Source organism: Phocoena sinus, chromosome X (genome assembly GCF_008692025.1).
Source record: "Phocoena sinus isolate mPhoSin1 chromosome X, mPhoSin1.pri, whole genome shotgun sequence".
In the NCBI taxonomy this organism is placed as follows: Eukaryota; Metazoa; Chordata; class Mammalia; order Artiodactyla; family Phocoenidae; genus Phocoena; species Phocoena sinus.
In genome coordinates this window covers 16,252,464-16,266,852 of record NC_045784.1, presented here as the reverse complement: position 1 = coordinate 16,266,852, position 14,389 = coordinate 16,252,464, and the positions used below count along the sequence as shown (strand labels likewise).

General features: G+C 42.1%; 1 protein-coding gene across 3 annotated transcripts in view; it reads right to left on the bottom strand.

The window, feature by feature from the left end:
- PDHA1 (pyruvate dehydrogenase E1 subunit alpha 1) overlaps positions 1-14,389 on the bottom strand; it is a 34,747-nt gene that overhangs the window by 3,272 nt on the left and 17,086 nt on the right. For 2 of the 3 annotated variants that reach the window (XM_032619351.1, XM_032619348.1), the window contains exons 2-9: positions 8,108-8,167; positions 7,366-7,539; positions 6,446-6,572; positions 5,659-5,750; positions 4,988-5,080; positions 3,760-3,915; positions 3,430-3,501; positions 1,048-1,115 (exon numbers count right to left, since the gene is read on the bottom strand). In XM_032619351.1, coding sequence (XP_032475242.1) covers positions 1,048-1,115; positions 3,430-3,501; positions 3,760-3,915; positions 4,988-5,080; positions 5,659-5,750; positions 6,446-6,572; positions 7,366-7,458 — 701 coding nt within the window. In that variant the 5' untranslated portion in view covers positions 7,459-7,539; positions 8,108-8,167. The remainder of the gene's footprint in view (positions 1-1,047; positions 1,116-3,429; positions 3,502-3,759; positions 3,916-4,987; positions 5,081-5,658; positions 5,751-6,445; positions 6,573-7,365; positions 7,540-8,107; positions 8,168-14,389) is intronic. The other variant, XM_032619349.1, reaches the window with a different exon arrangement.

The window sequence follows — 14,389 nt, the reverse complement described above, 5'->3', positions numbered from 1 at the left end:
GCAGAGACAGTCCAGGAAACACAGCAGTCTGTTTCTGAGACGAGGGAGCACGTCAGTAATTATATACTTTCGAAATACAAGAACTCATCCTAATATTCTGTAAGGAAGAGCTGCTCTGTCTTTATAGAAAACTCTACAATGGCAATTCACCTGGCTTCTCTGGCATTCTGACAACTTGCTACTTTGATCTAGAGGTAGGGCGTGAAGGTACTGGTGGAGGCAGGGGAGATGGTTTTCTGTGGTGATAGCTATAACCTTCGAGGCAGCAGAAGGCTAAGCACAAAAAAAAAACCGTGCCTTGCCTTTTCTCCCTTAAGACCACAGAGCAGTGTGGCTGGCAAAAACCTGGAGAGGAGGTTTTCTGATTCTTGATTGTACAACTGACCCTTGTCCTACAGCACTTAAAATAACACTAAAAGCAAAGAAAGGCTCTACCACCATTTTTTTTAAGAACAGAATTACACCAAGTGCTTTCTTCCACGTAAGCTGCTCTTCATAACATTTTCCTTTAGGCCTTCATTCTATACTCAAAGACTTATTACGGCTTACTTTGACTAAATCTACTCTTAATTGTGCCACACTCCGGGACTGCAGCATTACATGCCAGAGTTGCCAGGTGACAAAACTCCTTTTTTTTTTTTGACTGATTTATTTCAACATATGCTCCATTCCAGCCAGAAGAGGAATAAATATGCCATGAGAATCTGGGGTAATGCCTACAAAAGGTAAATGCCCCCAAGTATACTACTCTACCATCAGTCCTGTTTTATGCAACAATTCCTCTCTGCAATTGTTTTCTTACTGGTGCTCATGCTAACTAGCATGTACACACTAGAGGAATTTTCAGAATGCTTTCTATATTGGAACCAACTTATTGGCAGGCACGGCTTTCAGGCTCAGACTAACTACTGAATCAATGCATGAAGCCAACTGGTGTCTGGCTTCGAAAAGCAAACACACACTGAAATGCTTTGCTTTTTCATCTAAGTAGCACCATTCAAAGCCCATCCACTTCGGACACCACACTCAGTTTTCCCATGACCATACCTGACTCCAGGATCACTCATGCTGTGCCCATGGTAACGGTAAGTCTGCAGCTCCATCAGTATGGGCCCCTAAAACAGAACCCAGTGGAGGTAAGGTGAAACAATGGCCACAGCCTCAAATGTACGTCCTTTCAGGATCAAATACCTTCATCAGATCTGAGTTAAGAATTTCTTCTTAGTTGACTGATTAGCTCTTCTCATTTCTATTACCTATTTATTGCATGTTTCATCCTTTTTTTTTTTTTTGCGGTACGCGGGCCTCTCCCGTTGCAGAACACAGGCTCCGGACGCGCAGGCTCAGCGGCCATGGCGCGCAGGCCCAGCCGCTCCGCGGCATGTGGGATCCTCCCGGACCGGGGCACAAACCCGTGTCCCCTGTACCGGCAGGCGGACTCTCAACCACTGTGCCACCAGGGAAGCCCCATCCTCCTTATTTTCAACAGGAGCCACCCCACCCGCCCCCCGCAGCATATTCTGAATCAAAAAGGCAGACAATTCTTGATGTAATGTCAATGAGTTCTCTTTCACCAGAATTGCATTTGATATATAATTCTTTAAGCACAGCATAGATTAACGAAGAAAAGCCTATCAGGAAGCAGGGATGGCATTTATCTTCACGGTAAATATGCTAGTCTTTCTGCCCACCCCCTCCTCCCCCCCAGTCACAGGGGAAATCACCTATAAGCATTCTGATCAAGGCTAGAGAAAAACACTAACATAAACCTTAAACCTTAACAACGTAAGATGAAAAGCAAACCTCTAGTCCTCTCGTCCTTCTCCACTTCCCAGCACACGTGAAGAGAGGCTGGATAGGTGACTTTCTACGTCACACCCACTTCATGCAGTGTTTCGTAGGGGGACAGCAACCAGTCCTGCTTCACAGAGCTCTAGCTACTGTGTAACTACCAGAAAGCTGGGAGAGCCCGGCTACCACGACGTAGCTTGCTCATCATGCTCCACCAGCCCCCTTTTAGAAAACAACTTTGAACAGAGGGGATGGGGTGGATCTAGGATCCTTGGACAGTTTGGTGTAGTAGTTAAAAGAGGGCGGGGGATGGAATCCAAGTGCTTGGGTTCCAGTTCTGGCTGTACTGTATAGTAGCTACATACCTCAGTTTCATCATCTACAAAACAGTAATTAACCCAGCTCAGAGGTGCGCCGATTAAAAAAGGTAATGCCTAAGTGCTTAGCACATTACCTGACCTATCATCATCTCTCAATAACTGTCATCTTATTGATTGTTAATCATCCCGTAGCCATTTGGAAGCACGGCTGGTTAGGCTAAGGGGATGGTGATAAAGGGGTTTTTCCAGACCCTCCCCTAATTCCAAGATCAGGCTTTCGTCAGGCTGAGAAAGTCAACACACTACAAACTACTTATCCTGTTTCCACATACAAACTACTTATCCTGCTTCCACATACTGTTGGGCGCCACATATTCTTTCAGGAACTGGGAGAGAGGGGGATGATGATACCCACCACCCAGGGCGTGGACCCCTACTCTCAGAGTCTTGATATAGACCAGTGAGCCCACTGCCACCAACCTGCCATCTCAGTCACCTCATTCTTTTCCTGTTCAACCGTTCTACAGCTCCCTCCCCTCTTCACCCTCTCTTCACCCTCTCTTCCATTTTCATCACTGCCAGCCCAATCTTATTTGCACTACTGCCCAAACACGTACATGAGGGCAGTCACTGAAGGGTAAACCTCAGGGGCCTTTCTGGGCTGTGAAACACTGATTTAGGGAGAAGAACATCTTTCCGAGAACATCTTTCCAGCAGCTCAGGTGGCATGTAAGCCTCTTTTTAGGCCAATCTCACTGTTCCCTTCTCCCTCCACTGCTATAACTGGAAGGGTCAAGATTCTTAGGACTGAAACAAACAGCAAGACTAAGACTACATAATTTAAACGTATTATTTGATTTACAAAAGACAAACTTATACTGGATGCCTATTTTACATAAGCAAAGTTCTGTGCAGGGCACTGCAGGAGTCCCCAGTCTGTTCACTCAAGGGGCTTATGATTGATGGTGGGGCGGGGGGGGGGGGGAGAGAAGAGTTAGAAGCACATAATTAACCAAACCAAAAGGCAAAACGGATTGTCACAATGAAGACAGCGGCAGAATCCTGAGGGAGCGCTGGAAGGAAAGATTTACCCCAAATGGGGCAAACATGGAATGTTTCCCAAGATGTGAGCTATCAAGACCATGTTATTTATGAAGGGACCCGATTCGCTTAACTGGACCCAGCTTCTATCTTTCACACCTCAATTAGCAGCTACTCCTACATTGCTACAATAGACACAGGGGGCATTCTTTTAACTTTAAGACAGATAAATGTCATGAGACACCTCTAGCCTAGAGGCCTACAAGAAAAATCTTACCTTTCCAGATCTACAATAGGCAGCTGCAAACCTTGTGGCCTCCCGGACACACAGGATATCCATTCCGTCTACCTATTAATAAATGGGAAAGATTAAATAAACACACCATTGTAAATCAACTATACTTCAATAAAATTTTAAAAATAAAAAGTAAAGGGGCAGAGCATAAATCCAACTGCCTAAAACCATTTTCATCTTACATGACCTGTTCATCCACTAAGAAAACAGAATTCTTTGATCTCTCTGAGATTTTTCAAGGGCACTTGACAGAGTGCCCGGGCCCTGCAGGCCCTGAGGGTGTAGCTCCAGCTCTACAACAGGTGTCCTTACCCTCAGCCCAGGAATGAAGTCGCCTCTCTTGTAGTAATCAGTGCTGGCTGCTGCTCTCTCCACAGATGTTCCCATCCCATAGCGGTTATTCTCACAGATGAAAATACAAGGCAATTTCCACAAAGCCGCCATATTGTAAGCTTCGAATATCTGACCCTGGAAGTATGTATAAAAGTTCAAGTGGTTTCATTTTGCTGTTTTTCTCTAGACTTCATCATCCACGACAGCTGCTGCTCTACCCAGCAGAGAAAGCTTCCATAGGATGAAACGCCTCACCCACAACTAAGCTTCTGAAGCAAAGGAGTGTGTGCGCTTGGGGGGGAGCAGGGCACGGCGCAGCAAACCCATCACCTCTTTTGCCGCTAAGGAAGTGACAAACCAAGTACTATACTACTTGCTTCTGTAGGGCCAAGGCAGCAGCGGAGAATACAATGGGAAAAATGGACATGTTTAAGAATGTACTACGGCTGCCTAGTTGCGTGCTTCATTATAAATTCTACGAGACCCTCTGGATGACCAGACTGAACCGGTGTCTGAGAATCAGCATCCAGAGCAGGGCCTGGCAGGGTGTCAGCCACGGACCGGTGATTACTCAGACCACGACAGAAGAGCAAGAAGAGTCAGGGCTCAGGAACTAGGAGAGGAGTCTGACAGTGCCTTGGCATTCAGGGGAATGAGTCTGTACATTACGGTGCTGGTTTAAGAACTGGTTTGCCAAGGATTAAAAATGTAAATCAGGGCTTCCCTGGTGGCGCAGTGGTTGGGAGTCCGCCTGCCGATGGAGGGGACGCGGGTTCGTGCCCCGGTCCGGGAGGATCCCGCGTGCTGCGGAGCGGCTGGGCCTGTGAGCCATGGCTGCTGGGCCTGCGCGTCCGGAGCCTGTGCTCCGCAGCGGGCGAGGCCGCAGCAGTGAGAGGCCCGCATACCGCCAAAAAAAAAAAAAAAAAAAAAAATGTAAATCAGTCCTTCCCCACAGAGTCTGTGGAGCACTGAGGTAGAGCAAAGGTGAGCGTACTCTTAGGAGTACACCTATATAAAGCGCTTGTGAAACAATGCCAGGATGTAAATCTCTTAACGTGGCCACAAAACCAAATTTTAGCTTGCCAGATAAATGGCCATTTCAACTAGTAAGCGATATACTACTTCACCACAAACTGAACTATGAATATTCAACACTTTGGACATAACACTGTAATCACTATTGCAAAGTTAAGAGACACATACTCACCTGATTAGCAGCGCCATCACCATACAAAGTCAAACAGATTTCATCTTTCCCGTTATACTTACAGGCCAGAGCAATCCCAGCTCCCAGGGGCACCTAATATTAAGGACAACCAAGAAAGGAACCACAGAAATCCGTGAGGGAAGAAGTTAATGCTCTGAATGTTAACTCCTGACCAGAATGTGAGATAGAAATGACACTGTCCCTACCCCAGTAAACCTAACAATCTAGATACGATCTTCTGTTCCCTGTCCATTATTTACTAACTGATGAGAACAAGGAGGACGGCATAACCACAGAAGCTGGCTTTAGATTCAAACTAGGCCCTTAAGATCCTGACCACCTGCTTCTCCTGGTCTGGTACCAGTGCCAGCACTGTCTACAGCAGGGAGAGAGGTGTGGCCAAGAGGATGTGACAAAGCAATTAAATATCAATTAAACGGCAAAGGTATAGTTCTACTGCTAGAGGCTCTTGCTTACTTATAAAACATAACAAGTACCTAAATCACTGTCCAAATCTACTTATTAAATGATAGGGTATGAAGCAAGAGGTCATTTAAAGCACACCGTGCCCCGCAAGTACTTCAGAGGGAAGTTGTCTGGGGTACAGAATATTGCACAGGCGTGGACCAGGGCCAAATCCAGAAAATCATACAATCCTAGTCCTCAACTACCTGAGCTCCCACGATGCCATTGCCCCCGTAGAAGTTCTTGGCGTACATATGCATCGATCCTCCTTTTCCTTTAGCACAACCTCCTCTTCGTCCTAGAAGTGGCACCACACAAACATGACACATGAAAAACCAAATGTATAAAACAAAAACACACCCTGAGTATTTACGTAGAGGCTCAACCATTAGAACTCAGAAACCAATTCAACTACATAAGCACCTGTCCCTCTATGCAAATACCTAGACAAGTCCTCCTTGTCTCCTGGCCCTTTTATAATGAAGGTCAGACCAGTCCCATGTCCTTGACCTTTCCAACTTTTTCAGCTCTCTAATCACTGAGTTTTCTTCAGATGTTAGTGTGGTACCCTAGACTTTTTTTTTTTTTTTTGGCCAGTTACAAACATCTGATTTCTCCTACACTCGCATAAGAGTCAAGGGGGACAAAGGGACTGTTGAGAAGATTCTACCCAATGAATTTCTACCCAATGAAACACTTATACTCAATTTACTTTCTTTGCTAGATTTCTATTGGCATGCTTGAGTGATAAACACTATTCTGATTTTATAGAGCTGACCTTTTACCTGAGAGGCCAGACAACCTCAAAAAATGGTCAGTTTACTCGAAAGCACAATAGAGGTACCAGAGCACCCCAAAAGGGAGAGGTTTTTTTGGTTTCAGCTTTTTTTTTTTTAACCCTCAAAAAGGTTTCAATGTTAACTTATAAATGGTTAGCATCTTAATAGAAGATCTGAAAACTTAATTTCCCCTTTTTGTAAATTAATAGCAAACCTGTAAGCTCTGCGAGAATTGCTCGGACAGAAAGCCCACGAGTAAACGTAAAGCCGTGAGCCCGATATGCTGTGATCAGATGGTCTGTGGGGTTTATGCCGGCCTCCAGGCCCACACAACAAGCTTCCTGCATTCAAGGAAGAAGCGGCAATGAGTCAGTACAGTACACCATTTCTAGTTAAAAGGTTTCCTAGACTATTATGAAACATTTGGCCCAGTAGAACTCTTCATTAATAACAGCAAGTACCTCTACTTTTCACCAGAAAGAGAGTAGAGGGTAAGGCCCAAGCCAGAGCCATAAACTGGCAATGCACAGATACGTTTCTTTTAAGCCTGTATGGTGATTTGAAAACATCCTGAATCAAAAGTGAACATTAAAATATTGGGGAATTTCATATGAAAATAGAGACGTCTGTCTTCTCTCGAAGACATCAGCAACAGGAAGCGTTAGCCCCATATTTCCACATGGCACCAACTGGCTGGACTACCAGCCAGTTATGGCTACCCCTGCGGGTGGGCCCCGTCTGTTCCACTTCACCACTAGTCCCTGTCACCTTTCTCGATACTTCATACAGCTGGCAGCCTTCACTCATGTATTCTACCTAACTGGTCCCTGGTAGGCATTTGATTTCATAAACCTTGGCCTAAACCTACAAAACAAAAAACAAAACAAAAACCCTTCCCCCAAAAGTATACTCAGTACACGTGATCATAATGCTATAAAGGCACAGGAAGTCAGCAATATGATACATGAGTCAATTCTTTAGCATAAGCTTCCTAGCAGGTCTCAGCATTCTCATGTTTATTCTAAAATACCAGCCTCAAATCCTTCAGACAGATAAAGCAGGGTAAAAGCCAATAAACACACGCCATACTTCAATTCCTAAGTAACACAGTCTTATTACAAAACTACCACCCACCTGACCGTCACACAAGTGACAGAAACCACGAATAATTTTCTGTTTGTATAGCTGATCTGCTTTTAACTCCATTCGACGAACAGTCTGCATCATCCTGTAGTATTTGAGCCCATCCTCCCTGGTGAGCACCGTAGTGACAGGAGGGCCCTCTTCCAGCCGGTGAAGATCACATTTCTGAAATGGAATCAGACAGTTATCTCTCAGTCACTACAACGTAAACACTGCCAACCCACTCTAAGATCTAACTCGAAATATTTAAATCGAAAACCAGCAAATACTGAACTTGAAAACCAGCAGGCGAGCACATCAGAAATGCTGCATATTGCTTCTGATTCCTTCATAAAACTGTGCAATGAGATGGGGTTTTGGAGAAAGGAAGTCTTTCTAAGATGACTTTCACTGAAAACCCATAGAAGTCAACTGAGTTACAGGTTCAAAGACAAACTTTCAAAGAAGCATTCTAAGACTCTTCTTATTCAAACATGTTACCAAACTACATTTCAAGTCTTAGAGTAGGTCTTCAATCTTTTTAGCTTGCTCTCCTGCTCCAAAGTACCAAAAACCTGCTACATAAAAGGAGTAAATTCTAATTTTTGCTAACTTCTCTGAATCTTCGATTCTAGAACATTTGGAATAAAATGGTGAAAAGCATAAATATCAAAATGCTCTACTGCAGAGGTAAAACTATATATCAAAGTGTACCTGTGGAAAAAAATTTAACACGAAGCAAAACACCTCTTACCTTAATTTCAAATGTAGCATCATTTGCAAAATTACGGGATGCCACCAGCACTCTGCTTGCCTTGAAAAATCAAAATATACAAGTATATCAGTGTTTTTTATTGTCGGTTATTTTTGAGTTATTATTCTTATTAATCAGTTATCAGGATGCAGTCCTAGAACTCTAAGAGCCCTAACACATTCATGGGCTTATCTTCCATTCTGTTCACTGTGTTGGGATCTTGTCCTCCAAAAGGAATCCATGCTTTGGCCAAAGAAACATGATGGTACCCCCATCTAAAGGCAAACTGCAGAAACCCGTCTATATAGTCACTTTGTTTTCAAAGAAATCACAGTGAAAATATAATGAAGTTAATGGCCAAATTGAAGAGACCAGATAATCTGTGGGGTATGTTTATGCTATTCTTAGTCATAACCACATAGGTTGAGCAAGCTAATGCTTTACTTTCAGAATAGTTCTTCAAATAAAACTATGATTCAACTCCTATTTCAGGCAAATCACTTCTCTATGAAACGGTACTATAAGAAAAATATTTTAAACTACACAAAGCATGAGATAGACACCTTAGTGAGAAATGTACAAGACAAAAGAAAAGATACTTAGCATTCCCTGACTTAAAAAAAAACAAAAGGTTTGAGGGATCTTTTATGATTCGAAGAGCACCAGAAGGAAGATGTTCTCTACAACTCCCTTCCTTTTTTTTTGAAATAATAAATGCTTCTCGAGAGGGCAGACAGCAGAAACAAGAACAACTACAATCCTGCAGCCTGTGGAACAAAAACCACATCCACAGAAGGACAGACAAGATGAAAAGGCAGAGGGCTATATACCAGATGAAGGAACAACATAAAACCCCAGAAAAACAACTAATTGAAGTGGAGATAGGCAACCTTCCAGAAAAAGAATTCAGAATAATGATAGTGAAGATGATCCAGGACCTTGGGAAAAGAATGCAGGCGAACATAGAGAAGATGCAAGAAGTGTTTAACAAAGACCTAGAAAAATTACAGAACAAACATACAGAGATGAACAATACAATAACTGAAATGAAGACAACACTAGAAAGAATCAATAGCAGAATAACTGAGGCAGAAGAACGGATAAGTGACCTGGAAGACAGAATGGTGGAATTCACGGCTGCGGAACAGACTAAAGAAAAAAGAACGAAAAGAAATGAAGACAGCCTAAGAGACCTCTGGGACAACATGAAACACGACAACATTCACATTATAAGGGTCCCAGAAGAAGAGAGAGAAAGAACCAGAGAAAATATTTGAAGAGATTATAGTTGAAAACTTCCCTAACATGGGAAAGGAAATAGCCACCCAAGTCCAGGAAGCACAGAGAGTCCCATACAGGATAAACGCAAGGAGAAACACGCCGAGACACATAGTAATCAAATTGGCAAAAATTAAAGACAAAGAAAAATGACTGAAAGCAGCAAGGGAAAAACGACAAATAACATACAAGGGAACTCCCATAAGGTTAACAGCTGATTTCTCAGCAGAAGCTCTACAAGCCAGAAGGGAGTGGCATGACATATTTAAAGTGATGAAAGGGAAGAACCTACAACCAAGATTACTCTACCCGGCAAGGATCTCATTCAGATTCCGTGGAGAAATCAAAAGCTTTACAGACAAGCAAAAGCGAAGAGAATTCAGCACCACCAAACAAGCTCTACAACACATGCTAAAGGAACTTCTCTAAGTGGGAAACACACGGGAAGAAAAGGACCTACAAAAACAAACCCAAAACAATTAAGAAAATGGTCATAGGAACATACATACCAATAATTACCTTGAACGTGAATGGATTAAATGCTCCCACCAAGAGACACAGGCTTGCTGAATGGATACAAAAACAAGACCCATATATATGCTGGCTACAAGAGACTCACTTCACACCTAGGGACACATACAGACTGAAAGTGACAGGATGGAAAAAGATATTCCATGCAAATGGAAATCAAAAGAAAGCTGGAGTAGCAATACTCATATCAGATAAAATAGACTTTAAAATTATATTACAAGAGACAAGGAAGGACACTACATAATGATCAAGGGATCAATCCAAGAAAAAGATATAACAATTATAAATATACATGCACCCAACATAGGAGCACCTCAATACATAAGGCAACTGCTAACAACTGCAACAGCTATAAAAGAGGAAATTGACAGGAACACAACAGTGGGGGACTTTTAACACCTCACACCAATGGACAGATCATCCAAAATGAAAATAAATAAGGAAACAGAAGCTTTAAATGACACAATACACCAGATAGATTTAACTGATATTTATAGGACATTCCATCCAAAAATAGCAGATTACACTTTCTTCTCAAGTGTGCATGGAACATTCTCCAGGATAGATCACATCTTGGGTCACAAATCCAGCCTCAGTAGATTTAAGAAAACTGAAATCATATCAAGCATCTTTTCTGACCACAACACTATGAGACTAGAAATGAATTCCAGGGAAAAAAACGTAAAAAACACAAACACATGGAGGCTAAACAAGACGTTACTAAAAAACCAAGAGATCACTGAAGAAATCAAACAGGAAGTCAAAAAATACCTAGAGACAAATGACAATGAAAAACACAGTGATCCAAAACCTATGGGATGCAGCAAAAGCAGTTCTAAAAGGGAAGTTTATAGCTATACAAGCCTACCTCAAGAAACAAGAAAAAATCTCAAACAATCTAACCTTACACCTACAGGAACTAGAGAAAGAGGAACAAACAAAACCCAAAGTTAGCAGAAGGAAAGAAATTATAAAGATCAGAGCAGAAATAAATAAAATAGAAACAAAGAAAACAATTGCAAAGATCAATAAAACTAAAAGCTGGTTCTTTGAGAAGATAAACAACACTGATAAACCATTAGCCAGACTCATCAAGAAAAAGAGGGAGAGGACTCAAATCAATAAAATTAGAAATGAAAAACGAGAAGTTACAACAGACACTGCAGAAATACAAAGCATCCTAAGAGACTACTACAAGCAACTCTATGCCAATAAAATGGACAACCTGGAAGAAATGGACAAATTCTTAGAAAGGTATAACCTTCCAAGACTGAACCAGGAAGGAATAGAAAATATGAACAGACCAATCACAAGTAATGAAATTGAAACTGTGATTAAAAATCTTCCAACAAACAAAAGTCCAGGACCAGATGGCTTTACAGGTGAATTCTATCAAACATTCAGAGAAGGGCTAACACCCATCCTTCTCAAACTCTTCGAAAACATCGCCGAGGAAGGAACACTCCCAAAACTCATTCTATGAGGCCACCATCACCCTGATACCAAAACCAGACAAAGATACTACAAAAAAAGAAAATTACTGACAAATATCACTGATGAATATAGATGCAAAGATCCTCAACAAAATACTAGCAAACAGGATCCAACAACACATTAAAAGGATCATACAGGGCTTCCCTGGTGGCACAGTGGTTGAGAGTCCACCTGCCGATGCAGGGGACACGGGTTCATGCCCCAGTCCGGGAAGATCCCACATGCCGTGGAGCGGCTGGGCCCGTGAGCCATGGCCACTGAGCCTGTGCGTCCGGAGCCTGTGCTCCGCAACGGGAGAGGCCGCAGCAGTGAGAGGCCCGTGTACCGGGAAAAAAAAAAAAAAAAGAATCATACACAGCAAAAAAACAAACAAAAACAAACAAACAAAAAAAACTCTCCAGAAAGTGGGCATAGAGGGAACCCACCTCAACATAATAAAGGCCATATACAACAAACCCACAGCAAACACCATTCTCAATGGTGAAAAACTGAAAGCATTTCCTCTAAGATCAGGAACAAGACAAGGATGTCCACTCTCACCACCATTATTCAACATAGTTTTGGAAGTCCTAGCCACGGCAATCAGAGAAGAAAAAGAAAGAAAACGAATACAAATTGGAAAAGAAGAAGTAAAACTGTCACTGTCTGCAGATGACATGATACCATACATAGAGAATCCTAAAGATGCTACCAGAAAACTACTAGAGCTAATCAATGAATTTGGTAAAGTAGGAGGATACAAAATTAATGCACAGCAATCTCTTGCATTCCTATACACTAATGATGAAAAATATGAAAGTGAAATCAAGAAAACACTCCCATTTACCATTGCAACAAAAGGGCGAAAATACCTAAGAATAAACCTACCTAGGGAGACAAAAGACCTGTATGCAGAAAATTATAAGACACTGATGAAAGAAATTAAAAATGACACCAACAGATGGAGAGATATACCATGTTCTTGGATTGGAAGAATCAATATTGTGAAAATGACTATACTACCCAAAGCAATCTACATATTCAATGCAATCCCTATCAAATTACCAATGGCATTTTTTACAGAGCTAGAACAAAAAATCTTAAAATTTGTATGGAGACACTAAAGACCCCAAATAGCCAAAGCAGTCTTGAGGGAAAAAAATGGAGCTGGCGGAATCAGACTCCCTGACTTCAGACTCTACTACAAAGCTACAGTAATCAAGACAATATGGTACTGGCACAAAAACAGAAACATAGATCAATGGAACAAGATAGAAAGCCCAGAGATAAACCCACACACCTATGGTCAACTAATCTACGACAAAGGAGGCAAGGATATACAATGGAGAAAAGACAGTCTCTTCGATAAGTGGTGCTGGGAAAACTGGACTGCTACATGTAAAAGAATGAAATCAGAACACTCCCTAACACCATACACAAAAATAAACTCAAAATGGATTAGAGACCTAAATGTAAGACCGGACACTATAAAACTCTTAGAGGAAAACATAGGAAGAACACTCTCTGACATAAATCATAGCAAGATCGTTTCTGACCCACCTCCTAGAGTAATGGAAATAAAAACAAAAATAAACAAATGGGACCTAATGAAACTTCAAAGCTTTTGCACAGCAAAGGAAACCACAAACAAGATGAAAAGACAACCCTCAGAATGGGAGAAAATATTTGCAAATGAATCAACAGACAAAGGATTAATCTCCAAAATATATAAAAAGCTCATGCAGCTCAATATTAAAGAAACAAACAACCCAATCCAAAAATGGACAGAAGACCTAAATAGACATTTCTCCAAAGAAGACATACACATGGCCAAGAAGCACATGAAAAGCTGCTCAACCTCACTAATTAGAGAAAGGCAAATCAGAACTACAATGAGGTATCACCTCACACCAGTTAGATTGGGCATCATCAGAAAATCTACAAACAACAAATGCTGGAGAGGGTGTGGAGAAAAGGGGATCCTTCTTGCACTGTTGGTGGGAATGTAAATTGATACAGCCACTATGGAGAACAGTATGGAGGATCCTTAAAAAACTAAAAATAGGGCTTCCCTGGTGGTGCAGTGGTTGAGAGTCCGCCTGCCGATGCAGGGGACGCAGATTCGTGCCCCAGTCCGGGAAGATCCCACATGCCGCGGAGCGGCTGGTCCCGTGAGCCATGGCCGCTGAGCCTGCGCGTCCGGAGCCTGTGCTCCGCAACGGGAGAGGCCACAACAGTGAGAGGCCCGCGCACCGCAAAAAAAAAAACTAAAAATAGAATTACCATATGATCCAGCAATCCCACTACTGGGCGTATACCCAGAGGAAACCATAATTCTAAAACACACATGCACCCCAGTGTTCACTGCAGCACTATTTACAATAGCCAGGTCATGGAAGCAACCTAAATGCCCATCAACAGACAAATGGATAAAGAAGTTGTGATACATATATACAACGGAATATACTCAGCCATAAAAAGGAATGAAATTGGGTCATTTGTTGAGACGTGGATGGATCTAGAGACTGTCATACAGAATGACGTAAGTCAGAAAGAGAAAAACAAGTATCGTATATAACGCATGTATGTGGAACCTAGAAAAATGGTACAGATGAACCAGTTTGCAGGGCAGAAGTTGAGACACAGATGTAGAGAACAAACGTATGGACACCAACAGGGGAAAGCCGCGGTGGGGTGGGGATGGTGGTGTGATGAATTGGGCGATTGGGATTCACAGGTATACACTGATGTGTATAAAACTGATGACTAATAAGAACCTGCTGTATAAAAAAATAAATAAAATTCAAAATTTTTTTAAAATAAAATAAAAGCTTCTCATTTATTACTGGGAAAAAACCAGATTAGCCAGCTGTTTCTTCAGTGGGTGAAATTCTGACAAAAATCCCTCTTTCTGAGGTTGATCTGTTGTTAGATCAAGCAAGGTGACCTATGTGCAACTTGGACCATTGCTTAGGCTCAAAACAGATCTCGGAGCTGGTG